General features: G+C 32.6%; 1 protein-coding gene across 3 annotated transcripts in view; it reads left to right on the top strand.

The window, feature by feature from the left end:
- LOC145830133 (uncharacterized) overlaps window positions 1-17,471 on the top strand; it is a 42,502-nt gene that overhangs the window by 21,408 nt on the left and 3,623 nt on the right. For all 3 annotated transcript variants that reach the window (XM_082938021.1, XM_082938020.1, XM_082938019.1), the window contains 15 exons: window positions 266-533; window positions 812-1,023; window positions 2,254-2,532; window positions 3,120-3,353; window positions 3,818-4,018; window positions 4,569-4,769; window positions 6,549-6,959; window positions 7,261-7,401; window positions 8,443-8,601; window positions 10,139-10,255; window positions 10,970-11,176; window positions 12,790-12,902; window positions 15,057-15,195; window positions 16,274-16,345; window positions 17,082-17,280. In XM_082938021.1, the coding sequence (XP_082794147.1) occupies window positions 266-533; window positions 812-1,023; window positions 2,254-2,532; window positions 3,120-3,353; window positions 3,818-4,018; window positions 4,569-4,769; window positions 6,549-6,959; window positions 7,261-7,401; window positions 8,443-8,601; window positions 10,139-10,255; window positions 10,970-11,176; window positions 12,790-12,902; window positions 15,057-15,195; window positions 16,274-16,345; window positions 17,082-17,280 (2,953 nt within the window). The remainder of the gene's footprint in view (window positions 1-265; window positions 534-811; window positions 1,024-2,253; window positions 2,533-3,119; window positions 3,354-3,817; window positions 4,019-4,568; window positions 4,770-6,548; window positions 6,960-7,260; window positions 7,402-8,442; window positions 8,602-10,138; window positions 10,256-10,969; window positions 11,177-12,789; window positions 12,903-15,056; window positions 15,196-16,273; window positions 16,346-17,081; window positions 17,281-17,471) is intronic.

Here is a 17,471-nt window from a genome sequence, read left to right as displayed (position 1 = left end):
ATTAGACTTAACAAATACATTTTACTACTAATGCTATAAAAGCTTTCACAGTTGACGGGACTAAACTTTATGTTACATGTCCAACAGAATTGAAAATAACACTCGTTCATTTCGTTTGCTCGGACACCGGATGCACACAAAAAGCTTTAAGCATCTAGCTTTACTCATAAGTACAGACCACAAATATTATTTCACTTTACTACCATTTTCCTATAACAATAAATTTTACAAAAGACAGAACCAAGCACTCATATAATTTGCGCAGACGCGGACGACGCCTCGCCGGTGCTGACCATCTGCCAGTCGAAGCAGGAGAACAACGACATCCGGAGCGACGCCCGGTGGGAGGTGGAGTGCGACGAGGGGGGCAGGTTCATGCGCAGGCAGTGCGACCGGAGCAGGACGGTGTGCTGGTGCGTGATGCCGGACACGGGCAACCTGATCGACGGGACCATGACCACCGACGGCAGCCAGCCGGACTGCGACGGCAGGGACGAGGGCGAGACGAGGCGGATGAGCGAGTGCGAAAAGAGGTGAGGGGGTACATGAGCATATTGTATATAAATAATTTTTTAAACTATTTGAATTTTTATGTGCCGTACGTTTTTCAGTAGCTGTTTGTTCGTGCAGAACGAATATTTTTCAATCGTTCCCGAAACAACTTTACAAAATTTAGAAACGGGTTCTATTTATTTCAATCGTTTCTTACTTTAATTATAAACTCCAAAATTTGCGATCGTAGTTGCACATGAATAAAAACACCATAACAGTTAAGCACCTTGTTTCAAACCAAATGAACCTATCCACACAGATACGACGAAGTGTCGCTGTACAACGAGAGGAACCGCAACAACGCGCTGGAGTACCCCCAGTGCACGTACGACGGGTTCTTCGCCGCGAGGCAGTGCACCAACTTCGGGTCGACGTGCTGGTGCGTCGACAGGGTGACGGGCCGGGAGCTGGAGGGAACCAGGGTCAACGGGTTCGCCCGCTGCGGCGCCGAGGACGAGGACGATTACGGCGGTGAGTTGATTTTAACAAAAAAAATATATTTGAGTAATTTGAGTACAAAACACTTTGTTTTCAAGTTTTTTAAAAAGTGTGCTTTTAGCTGAAACATACCTCGCGGGCCGCAGATTTTGGTCTTGAGGGCCGCATTTGGCACGCGGGCCGCAGTTTGCCGACTTCTGATCTAGTGGTTTTTTATGTATTGGTTTTTACACTTACATCGCCTTGCGTCTGGCATCGGGGAAAATTGTTATATTAAAAATATAAATTGTTAACAAAGCCATTATAAAGGTGGTGAGTTGGTTTTGTACGGATTTGGTAATGTACGTATTTGGTAAAATATATTAGTTTTAAAATATTCTTTTTGAAACAACCACTGCGTTGAGGATTAAGACAATTAATATGGTGAGTCTTCACAACTTGTTTTTTTAATGAAAGTTTAAAAAGGGGTGTGCAAGTTCAACAATTCTCAACAGCTGCTGCAAACTTGTAATGCTGCACAACCGCGTGAACTTTAAAGTGCAAAAAGAGATCTCGAGCCCACCAACCAAGATTAACACATACGACAAGACTCTGAGGCAGCTTCGGTTAATTCCACAGATTACGAGGACCAGATGCCTTGCGGCACCTAAAAATCTCGATATTAACACACTATGAAACCTGAATGTTTAAAAAACCATTTTTTGCACATGCAACAAGAATTTTTCGATCAAGTAACTGGTCCTTCGTTGATTCCCAGCTTTTCTCAATAGACCACAAGGAAAATAGGCCTTGCGACAGCGAGTACCAGCGCGCCCAGCAGCAGAATAGGACCGACCCCGGCTTCTGCTACTGCGCCGATCCCGTGACGGGCTTCGAGATCCAAGGGAGCAGGAGAAGGAACGGGAGAGGATGAATTGCGAACTTTTGTGACGTCACAATTGATTAAATTTATTTAGTTATTGGTTGTGACGTCATAATTCGTTTTTTGAAACGTGACATCATTAATCACGTGGCGTCATTAAAGCTAAATTTGTAAAATAGATAATGCCGTTATATTAATATTATTATGTTTATGAAGTAGATAATTTTATTATATTAAGGGTTATTTAATAGGTAGATTTTCTTTTAATGTAATATAAGTATTTCTTTAAATGAACTGACAATTTTTTTACCGATATGGTTGTTTGTTAACTCCAGCAATATTACCCGAAAAAAAAAATCGTTAACAAACATGCAAAAAATGAACAAAACTTTTTTCACCAGGCGTCGACTCCAAGTGCTTCAGGGAGAACGCCGCGGCAGAGGGACGCAAGCTGGAGGACCCCCTAGCAACCGACCACGTTGCCATGTGCAACGAGGACGGCAGCTACGCGACCAGGCAGTGCGACTTCGACTACAGCGGCCACTTCTGCTGGTGCGTAGACGGTCAGAGCGGGGAGGAGGTGGCCGGCACCAGGACCGAGTCCGGGGACCAGGCCATGAACCTGAACTGCGACGGTGGCGATGATGGCGTGGAAGGCAGGGGGAGGCCAACTGTGCCCGGTAAGCGTTCATACTTGTTGTTCTTGTTACCTGGTTTATATTACCTGGTTTATTCTAAGCAATTAAATTAAGTAAGCATTTGTAGATGCTAGACTCTTATTTATAACAATTACTTGGTTAGTGCTAACCATAGTTCCCAACTGCGCCAGGTTTTTTACCAATTGGTGTTCATTTCATTGTAATTTTGTGGTTAATATTAATTGTTTTAACATACAAACACGAATATCAACTTCCTAAGTTTTACTTTGCAGAAATCAAAACAAAATCACATGAATGATTTGTAAAATTGTTCTTTGAATTGTTGTAAATTCATATTGTTGTAAAAACAACTTAACTTTTTTGAGTTGTATTTTGGTTCGAAACGTTTTTAAAGTATCACATCATTTTATCTCCTTCAACAGAAACTTAAAAATTTGAAACTTAAAACTAAAACAAAATAAGGCTAGCAGCTTCCCAAACGCAGTTTAAGTTGTCTTCTAGAACTCCAAAACCCTACAGAAACTAAGTAATTAAAAATGAAAAAAAGTGCTACTTTCCAAAGCTGTATCTTAATTTTTTTAAATAATGTTTCATTTCCTCCAACACAGAAGGCGAGATGTTCTCGGGGCTGTGCTTAATGGCGGTGCGGAGCGCGGAAGAGGAGATCCGCAAGGGGTCGCAGGACGTGCCCATACCCACGTGCGACAGTGAGGGCAACTTCGAGCGCCTGCAATGCCTGGGCTACCCCGACGCCTGCTACTGCGCCGACCCCATCAGCGGTGAGCCCATCGAGGACAGTTTCAGGTACGGGGAGAGGCCCGACTGCGAAAACTTCAAAGGAAGTTAGCTTTGTTGTTAATACATTTATGGTATGTTTTATACTTGTTTGTAAATATTTTAAAAAGGGAATTGTTACTCTTTTTAGGTTTTGTGTAAGTTGATAGGCAGATAAGTTTTTTGTTATTAGTTTAGGTTTTTTACAGGACTATGTGTTTAGCTATGGAAGTTAATTTATTGCTTAAAGTCGTTGTTTAATTTTTGGTTTTAAATAGTCTAAAAACGAAGTTGGCAACTTTTTTTATAGCTTTTAAATAGGTTAAGAGGTATGTATGAACTTCATAAGATTAAGTATAAGTTTAAGTTTTGTCTTTGCGTTTGTTTTTTAGTTGTTTGTACTTTAAATTCAAACAAGGTTTGTTGGGTAAATGTTTATAGACAGTTAATTTTTTTAAGAATTAAAAAACTTAATATACTGCAAGTTATCTAAATATCTTATTATGAATTATTTAATTTGTTTTTATTCCAGGTCAACAAACGCTGTGTCAGATCGCTCAAAGATTAGCAAGTGAGGCCGGATCCCCGGACGTTCCAAGGTGTAAAGACGACGGGTCGTACTACAGCAAGCAGTGCATCCAGGACGGAAGAGCTTGCTACTGCGTCGACCAGCAGGGACAGATGGTTGAGGGCAGCATGACAGTAGACGTAAACAACATGAACTGTGATGGAGGTACTTTGTTGTTTTATTATTAAAAACAATAATAAATGAAACTGTTATGAGAGTTAAAATTATCAAATGTGATGACTATTTTTTGAAATTTGTTATTTTATTGTTGTATTTAAAAATATAAGTTTGAAATTACTGTTCGATGAAACTGTTTGTGTCAACAAAATGAACTGTGATGGAGGTTTTTTTAAAGCACTTTGCTTAACATCTTCTTTTATTTTTCGTTTAAATGATTTTTTTTCAGTAAGAATTTAGATTGTGCTGGTAATGATATTTTTATTATAAGCTAAATACAATTAAAAACACCAACTCAAATACTTTTAATTTCTTTACATGATTAGTTAATATGGTGATCAAAACTCTTTTACTTGTTAAGTTTATAAAGCAAAACTTCGTTGAAACAGGTTGACTGGTGGTAAAAGTTGTTAACCTATATTTATTTACTTTCAAAAAAATTAAGTTATAATTTTAATGATTAACTTTACCTACAAAAGTTTTTGTGGTAAGTAATTTTTTTAGTGAAACTTTAAAACCTTTTATCATCAAACAACAGACGCCTCGGAACCACAAAGATCTCCGCAAAGAGAGCCCGGACCGGACAGGCAGCCCAGTAGATCCGACGTAGGCCCGTGCGATGGGGAAGTGAACCCGTGCGGGGTCGGGGAGTGCGTTGCCCGTGGCAACAACAGGCACAGGTGCAGGTGCCCGCAAGGGTACAGGGAAGATTTCGACAGCGAGATAATCACTTGTACTGGTGAGTTGATATTTTTATCTTTTTAATTTTTTATTGTTTATTTACCTCGTTTTGTCAAATTATTTTGGTTTTTATCGTTGTCTTAAAAGGTTTATCCTATAAAATGATAGTTGTTTTTAACAATGACTATGATGTGGCTCATATTTAATTACAAACTTGACTTTCAACAGAAACAAATACTAATATAATAAAATTACACATGTAGTTGTTCAAGTATGATTTTTAATATTATTTTCAGTTTATGTAATTAACATTAATTGTACCCAAAAACTCTTGACAACTGTTTAGTAAGCACAATTACTCGATTTTAAAACTTTCAGGAATACATGGCAAGCTTTGCTAATTTTATACCAAATTTTTTGTATCGGTTGTTGTTCAAATACTTTATTGCAGAACTCAAGCGACCTTATATGGTTGTTATTTAATACGTTCGCAGCTTGCGTGACAGAATTAGCGCAAAAATAATATTTTTTACAAGATTTGTGAAATCAATAACTGTGCAAAATGCGTTTCGGATAAAAACGTGCAATTTTAATCTGATAAAATTTTGCTTTTAACTTGGAGTGTAAATTTTCTATAAGTACTAAATCATTAAATTGAACTTTTATTTTCAAGCACGCTTCTGTGTGAAACATTAGAAGTTTAATACAATACTTAAAACGTTGAGTGAAAACATGTTCGAAACGTGAAATATTAATCTTATAAGAACAAAGCAATACTTTTTCTTTCAAGTTGTAAAAAACGTCTCTGCGCCGAAAGTTGTTATTACACAACTACATAAAATTTTCCTGATAACGATGAAAATTTCAAAACCGACCGCAGAGGTTTATTGTTACGTAACTTTTCATAAGTCTACATCAAACAAAAAACTCATGTACCATTGTTACATCACAAGATGTATTTGTGTGCGCAAGATGCGTCTCAATTACATTCTGGCAGCTATTAAATTGACAATTTCACACTTCATTACCAGCCTATAAATAGCAACAAAGAACTGAGTTTGTACATTGACCGATAAGAAATAGGCAAAACTGACTTTTAAAACATTAGTTGTTATCAAAATTGAAAGTTCAGAAAAAATACTGAAATATTAATTTATATTTGAAGTTCTTAACAAGTGCATTTTCAAAGACCGGTTTTACTCTATGTTTATATTTGTCAATAAAGCAATTATAGTTCTCATTCTCAGCAAAGAAAACTAAATATCAAAATTTTATTTTTCAAAAGCTTTTTTCTTAAACAATGTTTCGCTCAATGAGCCCATAAGTAAAAAAACCTCATTAAAATAGAATTTTCTACTTCGTATCGTTTAACATCATTCTATTTAAATATGATTAAATTATACTAATGAGCCGTTCATCAAAAGGGTATTAAAGAAACAGTTTTTGTAGAAACAAATATCACTAGTAGGATTAACTTTATCAACATCATCAAATTTTACCCACATAGAACAGCGATTCTTAACCTTTCTTATTTTATGGAAGGTAATTACTAAATTTGCCCCCAACATACAAGGTAGTGTTAAATTTTGAAAAAAAGAACTAGAGTCTTTGAACTTTGAGCATATAAAAAAAAAATTAAATAAAAAACGTTATTGATTTAATCTAACTTATAAAGGACTACAGCTAAACACTAACTTATAAACCAAATGGAAAATTAAGATTAATTTATTTACATAACTTTTAATAGAGAAAATTAACCCCTAAAACTTTTCTCCAGGTTAAAAATTGCTTATACAGACTATAATTTTTTTTTTTGATTTTTAATTTTTTCCAATAGCCGACTACGACGAAGACGACGAAGGGATCACGATCGAAGTCGAGTCGAACCAAGGCAGCAACAGGTACGAAGAAGAAGACAGGAGCAGGGAGCAGGACCAGAGCAGGAGCGGGCACCGCGGACAGGACCAGGGCAGAGACCAAGACAGAAACAGAGACCGCGATCAAGACAGAAACAGAGACCGTGAACAAGACAGGAACAGAGAACAAGACAGAGATCAAAATAGAAACCAGGATAGGAACCGCGACAGGGACCAAAGCAGAGGTGAGGACACTGGATTTTCGACTTGCGACCAGCCCAGCCCATGCGGAGGCGTCGGACAGTGCGTGGACAGGCCTGGCGCCCACCACAGGTGCAGGTGCCCGTCAGGTTACTTCGAAACCAACACCGGACGTGGCAGCATCTGCGAAAGTAAATTATTTTTCTATATTTAATGTTTTGATTTTACATAATTTTGATGACAATGATTTACTTATAAGTTTGTATAGTTTATAAGTTTTTTTAGAATTATCTTCGATTTAATATAGGAGCTTGTTTTTTATAAGACGTTTATTGCGATTAATAGGAATTTTTACAAAAAAAACATATACGAATGAATTATCAACTCAATAGTTAATATTCTTAATAACAGTTGTTAGCTTGCAGTTCTTCTTAAAATAATTTCAAATAACAAATATTCTAATTTTTTTTAACGAGCCCCCCTCACAAACAGAAGCAAGCGATATTTGCAACGAGGTGCCGAACGTGTGCAGTGGAGTGGGAGAGTGCACCCCGCAATCAGGAGACTTCTACAGGTGCAGGTGCCAATCGGGTTTCAAGGAGGTTTTCGTCAACAGGAAAGCCGACTGTAAACGTTAGTCGAATTTAAAAAAATATCATTAATATAAATTGGATAAAATAGTTTATACAGTATATGAGACATGTTAAACAAAAAGTGTAAATAAATACAGAAAACTGGTAGATGTTAGTAAAATTTAAGATTATGGAAGTTTGAAAATTCAAAGACAAAAGATTGCAATAACAGTTTATAAGAAAAGCTAGTTGATCTTTTATACAAGCTCGAAAAATGGCAAAGCTTTTGTAATAAAAATTTTGGATGTTTTAATATATAAAACCTTGTAAGTTTAACTTATGAATTTATTTTTGTTTTAAAGTAAGTAAAAATAACTTAGTAAAATAACGTTTAATATAAGCTGTTGCTTTACTTTTACCATTTAAAGCTACATTACGTTGAATTTATAGTTGTTAAGATTTAAATAAAATATTTTGGACAAAAATTTAGTTACACTTGCCATTTTCACTCATTTAAAATTGCTTAGTTGTAAAACTTACTTATTTCCTCGACTATTTGTGAAATTTTCTTCTTCATATAAACTTCTTGACCTATTTCAAGTGGTTCTTAAGCAAAATTTTGCGCTCTCTGAAAGCAGCTAAACAAACAGCTTATGTATCGTTATGATAAGGGGAAGTTGAAATAAACAGGCTAAAGAGATTAGCCAGCTGATAAGAATAACAAAATGTTTTCAGTAAACAAAACTTTACAGATTATAAACCAAAAATAAGTAAAATTTTAAACCAGTTGTAAGCAGTGTTTAGACTTAAATATTTTAAAATAAAGGTTTGACGGTGTTTTCTGTTTAACTTAAGTACATTTAACTCCATAACAACTAATATGTAGAAAAATTGTTTATTTACACACAATAGTTAAAAGAGATCCGTGCGTGAAAATTGACAAAAAAAACAACAATATAGTTAGTAATTTTATCAAAAACTCTAGTAGCTACTTAAACACATTCGCGCAGCAATCGGAGAGATCAATGCTCTATAAAAAAAAGAACATTAGTATTATTCTTACCAAATCAAGTATATAATAAATTAGTCATTCTCCACACAGCGATCGAGGGAGACCCGTGTTCGACGCTTCCGTGCGGAGGCCACGGCAGGTGTCAGGCGGACCCGAGCCAGTACTACACGTGCGACTGCGACGAGGGGTACGAGCAAGTTGAGAGGAACGGGGCGTACACGTGCCAAGTGCAGGAAGTAACCGTGGCAGGTAGATGTTTTTATTAAAACATTTATAGTTGTATTAATTGTTTGATTTACATATGTGTAAACGGTAGTACACTTGTGAAGTGCAAGAGGTTAATATCTTTATTAGTAGTTATTATTTGATACGAGCAAGTTGAGAGGTACGGGTAGTAAATGTTGCAAGTTATATTAATACTTTACTTTATTTTTATTACAAGTAAGGTTTTTATATGTTTGAAGGAGCAAACGGTACATTTGCGAGGTACAACCAGTTACTGTACCAAGTCAATTTTTGTTTTTTATAAGTACGGTTTAGTACTGTAAATTTTAATATTTAGCTACATATGTTAGGCATGGCAAACTACTGCAGCAGGTGATAGTTTAATAACAGTTTTTCGTCAAATGTTTTAACTGTTTCTTATAAGTTTGATATTTGTGCGTAAAAGGAGAAGCAAACTATTGGGTATTGTTTAATTTGATATGTACGTTTCTTTTTTTAATTATTTTTTCAATATACACTTTAAAAGAACATTTGTGAGCAATTGAACTTTACTAATCGTGTTACGTAAAAGTTTATTAAAAGTAAATTTATAAGGTTTAGCAAGTGAGCATAGTTTTAAATTACCTGCATACAATTCGTATACTAGTGTTATTCTAATTTTTTAATAAAGATTGTCTTTAAATTGATTTTAAAAATGCATTTCGTTTAAGTTCATAATAAAAAAATTTTGATTAAGAAATAGTTTAAACATGAAAGCTTTTTATTGCTAATTAATTGAATTTAATCGTTGATAATACCACTGAAGCCGATGAGGTAAAACTTGATATTAATTATTTAATTATAGTAAAGGTTTATCTATTCTATTTAATTGTTGAAAGTATAATTAAATTAATCAGTAAAGCCCTGAAGAAAATATTTATTGTTTTGAGAAAAGACCAAGTTTAATTTTTTTAGAAATGGTTTTAACATAAAAAAAAGTTTAAATGGTTTTTTTTTTGTTTTTTTAATAGTGTTCTAAATTTTATTCTTGGTTTTTGTGATACAACTGAGTGTTTTCAAATCACACATCTGTTATCAGTTTTATTAACTTTTTCCTTAATAAAACATACATCACTGTTGTTAACTTTTATTACGTCAGAACGGAACTAGGGATCTATCGGTACTGAATAAATTAATAATAATTTAACAAAACAACAAGATAATCAAAAAACAATAATTTGCACGATTGTAGACTTAAAGTTGTTCAAAATTTTAAAAATATTTGTTATTAGAAAGAAGTTTAACAAAAGTTCCGTTGTATAATATCTCTTGATATTTTAAGTTAAGTTTGAATACACATGTGAAAATAAAACTAATTAGATAATTTTTATGGAATCGTTCTTGAAGGTTAAGTATAATGTAATTCCTAACTTAATTTTTTGCACCTACTAAAAATTAAAAGAAAATAAAAGTTTAAAACACTAATGATCTAACAAAATTGCGTCAAAAAACTTTCTGGACACAACTTGTACATATGTATACATGATCTTAATAACTAAACACATTTCTATTAAATAAACAGAACCTGAAGACTACTCTGAGGAGGATTATAAGGATTACTATCCTGATGAGACTGATGCAGTTGACGAAGATGACGTTTACACTGTTGAGATCGGTAGTGACAGTGGTGACTACGAAGGTTTGTCTTATAAGAAGTATATCTTTTATGTATTTAAAAGTGTAATCTAAAGCACATAAATTATAAGTACGCTGTAAAAAAATTCAAATTAACATTTGTATTTGACGTATACCGTTAAAACTGGTAAAAATGATAGTTGTGATTCGTCTCAAGCTATATGCAAAATATGAAAAAAACTATTTTCAAAAGTATAATTGAAAAAATTACTTAAAATTTTATTTGTTTTAAATAGTTTTTAAAATAAAGTTGTAAAATAACCTTTTAAATTTATAATAAACAAGCAAATGATTCTGTATTCGGTAGTGCAACTCTTAAAAAATAAGTCAAGTGGCAAAAGCCAAGTATACAAGTATAAATACTGAATAATAAATTGTACATTACAAGAAGTTACACGTAGAATGACTCGCATTTATGCATAACATAAACTCTAATGTACTGCTAGGTCACTTTTTAAAACTTAATATCAGTATTGTTTACACTACGACAAAAAACACCCTTAAAAAGTTTGGTCCAAGGACCTGGTGTATGAAAAAACCTTTCAGTCATTGAGTCGCACACCAGAACAGTTTAATGTCATACCAACTGAACATTCAAACATTTATATAAACTCCACACTTTCTAATTGTCATCTAATTAAACTTTATATCAATTAAAATGTTAAACAATTCACACCCCTAACAACTCACCTAGCAACTAACCTAACAACCGTATCAGGAACGGACGGCGCACCGGAAGGACTCACTAGGTGTCAGGAGGACAAGTGGCTGTACAGCAACGACCAGGAGTCCGGGCAGCAGGAGTACGACCCGCAGTGCACCGCGTATGGGGCGTACGAGCCGGTGCAGAGGAGCAGGTCAGGGTACTACCTGTGCGTGGACCACAACGGGGAGGAGTTCAGGAGGAGCAGGACCGTCCCCGAGTGTGAGTTGAAACATATATATATATATATGTATATATTAGTAGTTGAAGTAGTTGAAGTCCCCGAGTGTGAGTTATTACATTGATATATAAAACATTTCTTCTTTGTATATGCATTTATATGTTGTCATGTAAATGTAAGTGTAATATTTAGAACTCAAGATGTCTAGAGTCTAGCGTGTGTGTTTTGTTAAAGTGTAATATAAATAGTAACATAAAATAAGTAGAATAGGTGATAAAATGCTTTTATGTATGTATTTAATTGGTCAAGGACCGTGACTGAGTGTGAGTTTTATTCAAAAGTAGAGTAATGTAAATAAAGTTGATGGGATGCGAAGTAATTTAAATTACAATAAAATCTATCAAATCTTGTTTTATATTTATCGAAGAAAACTTTTTTTTAAATTGAAAAAAAATGAACATTCAAATATGAATAACACCGAGTTTAGGACAGTTTGTATTGTTTTGACCCTCTACGACGTCATTCCGCGTCGCCTTTGGTATCTATATATATATATATAAATTTATTTATGAAACTACTTTAAAAACTTTTAGTTTTGTTAGTAATTATTTTAAGTTTCTAAGACTCTGCCTGAGTGTGAGTTAGGAGATAAAAAAACATATTTGTATACATGTATTAGTTAGTCCAGGACCGTGCTTAAGTCTTTTAAAATTGATTCATATTACATGATTTCCTCGTATACTTATTTAATTATTTGTCATGCAAATGTATGTCTATATATATATAGAATTCCAGAAAGGTTTGAAAGTAAGTTGAGAAATATAAGTAGATTGATATAAAATAAAACTATTTCTTTATATTTTGATTAGTCCAGAATCTTACCTAAGTGTGAGTTGAAAAATGTACATAGGAGAAAAAAATCTAAAATTATTTGATAATTTTTTTTTTCTAGTTTTAACATATAATCTGGCTCAATGTTAGTTTGAAAAGGGATAAAGAAAGTTACAGTTTTTTAACAGTTGTTAAAAATTTATTAAGTTGGACTCATTTTTAATTGATGCAAAAAAAACTGTTTACGAAAAATTTTATTCAAAAAAAAAGTTAAGGTATAGCTTCATAGTTGATAAATTTTGATGAAAACGCTGAACTGAAAATCTACAAAATAGTTAAAAAAAAAAAAAAAAATCTAACCAAATCTGTAACATAACAGTGTAACAATTGTTCTTTAATTTTAAAGGAATGTTTTTTATTTGTTTACAAACAGATTACGAACAAGCCGTCAATAATCCTATTTATCAAGTTTTAAGCTTTCTCTGCTTCAAACTTTTAATTCATAAAGCTTATACGGACAACTTCATTCTAAAACTACTAACTTGTTTAATATTGGCTTTAAACCTTTAAACATTAGCCCTCAGTTTAATGTCTACTCAAAACTAGTTCTTATTACATATTCTGTGTTTGTCTCTTTATCACGAAATACTTTAAACGAAGTTAAAAAATACAATTTATCCTAAAAAGTTTAGTCGCTGACAATTTTAAGTGATGATAAGCGCTAATCAATATTAGTTGACAAAACTTCTAACTTTTATAAATTGACTGTTTAGTGTTTGTAGTTATTACCAGATTATAATAAACAACTTACTTCATCAAACAGGTTACACAAAATGCGAGCTTGAGAGATATTACAAATCAACAGAAAATGTCCTTCGGGGAACCAACAACGACGTACCTAACTGTAACGATGACGGAGAATATGAAGTCTTGCAGGTATATATATATTCCGTTTATTTCAAACATAAACAATAGCTTAGACAAATTTTTATCTTGAGTTTCAAGCAAGTTGTTTTGGTGTTATTTAGCTTGTTTAAGAACCTAAGCTACTAGTTATAACTTTCTAGATTATTAAGCTATTTTGAAAAATATATTTTTTGCCATCTTATAAAAAGTTTACCTTTTAACTTTCTAAAAGTTTACATAGCAAGTTTCTAATTGGAAACTAACTTGTTTATGTTAGGCATGTCTCCAGGCTCTTTAAGACATAATGTTCAAAAACAAACTCTTAAAAGCACTAGGAATTCTTAAAGAAAATAAGAAGCACTTAGTGTTCTCAAATAACAAAGAAGCGATTAGCGACATTAAGAAGGAAATTTGAAACCTTTTATTAAACGGCCACTTGGCTCAAAGTATACTTAAACTTGACTTTTAACCAAGTTCCATTAAGAACCTTACCAGAAAACCAACAAGTATCAGATTAGCAACAAAAGTTAAACATAAGAAGCGTAAGAAAATTCTGCTACTTAGCAACATGACGAAGCTGGTTGCTTAGCAACGCTCTTCTTCAAGGTGTTGTTTGAGCTAATTAGTCGCGCATGACTGATCACCCATCCCACACACTGCAGTTGTGCGTGGAGTTGCTATTGAAGCGCGTTGTCATGGCAACCTACCTAACAACCGGAAGAAGCGGTTGAAATGCAGCGTTTTCATTGGTCGTTGAGGCCTGATGACGTGATCTTATTGGTAGGATTTTCGCGGCCATGTGTAATCAACCGCACGTAAAAGTCGTGTCTCTCGTATTAAATATTTAATCTTTTCTTCGGTTTCCTATAATGGGTTTATATGTAACCGTTTTAGAAGATGTATGCATTGTTAAACTTTTAGACTGACATTTGAATGAACTTTGTAATTTCTTACGGGTTTTATGATAAAACTTGTTTGCTTTTTTTTATTACATGTAGCTTTTGTTATACGGAAATTAACTTTTTTCTTGTTGTTGCAAACAAATAAATTAGTTGTTTGTTTGTGAACATGAATCGAAATTTTGACATAGTTGTATTCAACAGTTTTGAAATTAATTGCTTAATTAACAGTTTAATTGTTAGTCAGTGGGTTGAAAATGTTAATACAAGTTGTATAAGTTAAATTTCCATAAAAAAGTTATTTATAAAACTTGTTATGTGATGGCTTTAGTGTTTGTATGTAAAACTTAAAACTATAACTAAAATGCACTTAAATTATAACCTAGACGCTTTAGTTTTCATTTTGGTTATTGTGGTTAGACTCTTTCAGAACTTGTATAAGTATATGTTTGTATAAAAACATCCAAACACTTATATAATTTATGTGAAATAAAACTATTTAAAAAAGTTGAAATTTTATTCAAACTTTTAAACCTAAAAATTTCTGTTTATTTATTGTTTTGGGTAACCATTCATTAAAAATTTTTAAAGCTTCGATATTCATAATAGTAATAACTTTTTCATAAAAATAACATTAATGTCTGTAAAATTTTTACGCAATTAGTAGCGCAAAATTGTAAACTACTCATTAAACTCCAAAAAAAATTTATTAAACATCTCGCGTATCAGCAGTGTATATTGTTATTTTAGTTAAGTGGCATTTTAAATGAAAGTTCTGAGAAAATGATAGCTTCCGTTCTAGAAAAAAAATCAAGAAGTAGTGATTTAATTCTACAGTGCAACAGCAAAAATTTTTGTTTTAATTATTTTTCTTGAACTAAATCTTATTGTGTCATATGAACGATATAAATTGCTAGCTTATTTCATTATTTGTCATACATATATACATTGTTCTACAAACATGTATAATTTGAAAATAAAAATGATGTTTAATTTTTTCCAGTGCAATAAAATGTTCCAGTTCTAATAAAATATGATGTTTTAGTTATATTTCCGAAACTACTACATACTGTGTTATATGAAGGATTTAAATTACTAACCTATCTTATTATTCGACAAACATTTGATTTTTTTCAGTTCAAAAAAATGTTTCAGTTTAAAAAAGAGTTTTTCAATTATATAATCAAAACTACAACATATCGTGTCGTATGAACAATTAAAATTTTCAATTTATTTCACTGTTTGACAATCATGTAGACAATATTTAAAATATTTTGTTCTCCAGTGCAACAACGAGGGATACTGCCACTGCGTGGACAGCAACGGTGACAGGATGGAGGACACAGAGACGCGCGTGACCAGCAGGAGGGAGCAGCAGAGGCTCCAGCAGGCTTGCATGAGGCAGCGTCACCACAACGAGCAAGGTTTGTGACGTCATATTTGAACAATATGTGTTTGAGCGGTAAAACAATTTTATATGAAAATAAAAATAAGTTCTCTTTAGCTGATAGTTTGTAATGCATAAGTTGAACTTTTTAAATTCATAATGTAAGTACTTCAATTTTTTATGAGACTAGTTTTACCTTAATTTTGAACTACTTTACAGAAACTGACTTATCATTAATTGAGAACTTTACTTCATATAGTTTTATAACATATGTAAACTAATTTACATAGATTTATCCTACATGTACATTCATGAACAGTTAGTTGATTTAAATGCAATATTTATTAAGCTTTAATAAAAGGTTTCTTTTACAACGCTTTGAAAATTTTGCTAAATTTACAGAATGAAAACAAAAAGTTTAATATTGGTAAAAAAGTTAAAACAGCTTAAAACACTACAAAATTTTTATACTTTCTTTGCAATTGAAAACACTTAAAAGTTTTAGTTGTTAAAGTTGTTTAAAGTCGAAAACTTTTTTCATTTTAAATGTTTTTCAACACTTCAAACAGTTTAAGTAAAAGTAGTTTCAGTTTTAAAATTATCTATTCATAATTTCAAAAAATTAATAACTGTTTTTAAAGTTTGTTATTAATTGTATCTATGTCTTAAAAATGTTATATTTAAAGACTAATAAATCCTGTTTTCTTAATTTTTATGAAAGTTTATAATAAAAAGCAACTTTTTAAAGAAATAAAGGATACTTATTGTAGTTCATTGTGAATAAACTTTCGATTTAAGTGAAGCGTATTTGCGGTTTCGAACTTATTTAACATTTATTCGAACGCGCAGTTGCAATCATCACTGGCGTAAATAGACACAAGCGCGTTATGACGTCATAATACTGAGACATCCTTGCATGAGAGCGAGCCACTGTGAAGTTCAAAGTAAACATGCACTAAATGACATTTTAATTACCGTAATAACATTATGAATTCCATTACAACTAGTGCACCAAGTATTAACTTGTTTAATTTTCTTGTAACTTGTTTAATAAATAGGTTGAATATCTTAACGAATATCTTTCATGATTGTGCTTAATATGATTTTATTTGCAGATAACAGAAGACCACAGCCGTCTTACCCCACAAGAGAAGGCCAACCACCAAAAGACATCATATTTGCTCAAGGTAAGTAAATTAAAAAGATGTTCTGTTCGTTTTTTAAAAAGCTATCAGCAAATAGTGTGTTGTTGATTTAACTATTACTTTAAGTAAACAAAATTTAGATAACTTTATACTTTTCGGTAAAAGCATAAACTTTTTGTAAATTTTATGTTCTGTTTTATATAAATCAACGTGAAATGCGTAAAATACAATAGTATTTTAAATAAACGGTCATAAACAAATAAACTATGTTTGTTAAGATAAAAAATACTATTAATGTTTGTTTAAATCTTTTATTAGTGCATTGTTATTGTGTTGTAACATACGTATAAACAGTTATTTAAAAATCATTTACTTGTTATAATTTAAACTTTTGTTATTAAATTAAATACATTCGTATTTGGAAATAATTAAGCAATTATATAAGTACTATACAAATAAACACACAAATCTCTAAGTGGAAAAGTATATACATGACTTTAATAAGAAAATTAGTTTTTTTCAGTTTTTAAAAGCGTCTTCAGTGACTTTTTTCTACTTAAAATACTCAAACTATTTACTGAAAACTATTATTGTTGTTATACATACATTTACAAAAAACAAATAAACCTATGAAGTCTAACAATGGCCACAAGGTGCTTATTCACTGTAATGACATCAACACTACATCCAGATTTGTTAAAATAAAACATATCCATAAACCAAAGTATTAAACGTTATTAGTAGTTTCATCTTACGCTTACACTAATACGTCACACAGCGAGCGGCATCCACAAGGTGTCGTTCCCCGTCACTGCCGAGTCGCACGCCACCCGCATGTACGAGCGACCGGGCAGGATGTTCGCGGGGGTGGACTACGACTGCAAGGACGAGATGGTCTACTTCTCCGACGTCCGCACCCGCTCCGTGTTCAGGGCTCCCGTTGACAACTTCGACGCGAAGGAGCACATCGTAAAAAGGTGTGATGATTTCGTTAATTTTGTTTTATTGAGTTGTTATTTTTTTAATTGAAAAGTTTATGACTTTATACATTTAATTTATGATGTATGGTTATTGAGATTATTTTTATAATTTTGAAATGGTTTAAAACATAATTTTTTTCGATAGTTACAGCTTTGTATAAAGGCTTGTACTTTGTTATAGTTTGAAT

This window comes from Thalia democratica, chromosome 2 (assembly GCF_965202585.1).
Source record: "Thalia democratica chromosome 2, ktThaDemo2.hap1.1, whole genome shotgun sequence".
Classification (NCBI taxonomy): domain Eukaryota; kingdom Metazoa; phylum Chordata; class Thaliacea; order Salpida; family Salpidae; genus Thalia; species Thalia democratica.
The sequence above is the reverse complement of the archived record's forward strand: the minus strand, read 5'-3'. Positions and strand labels throughout refer to the sequence as shown.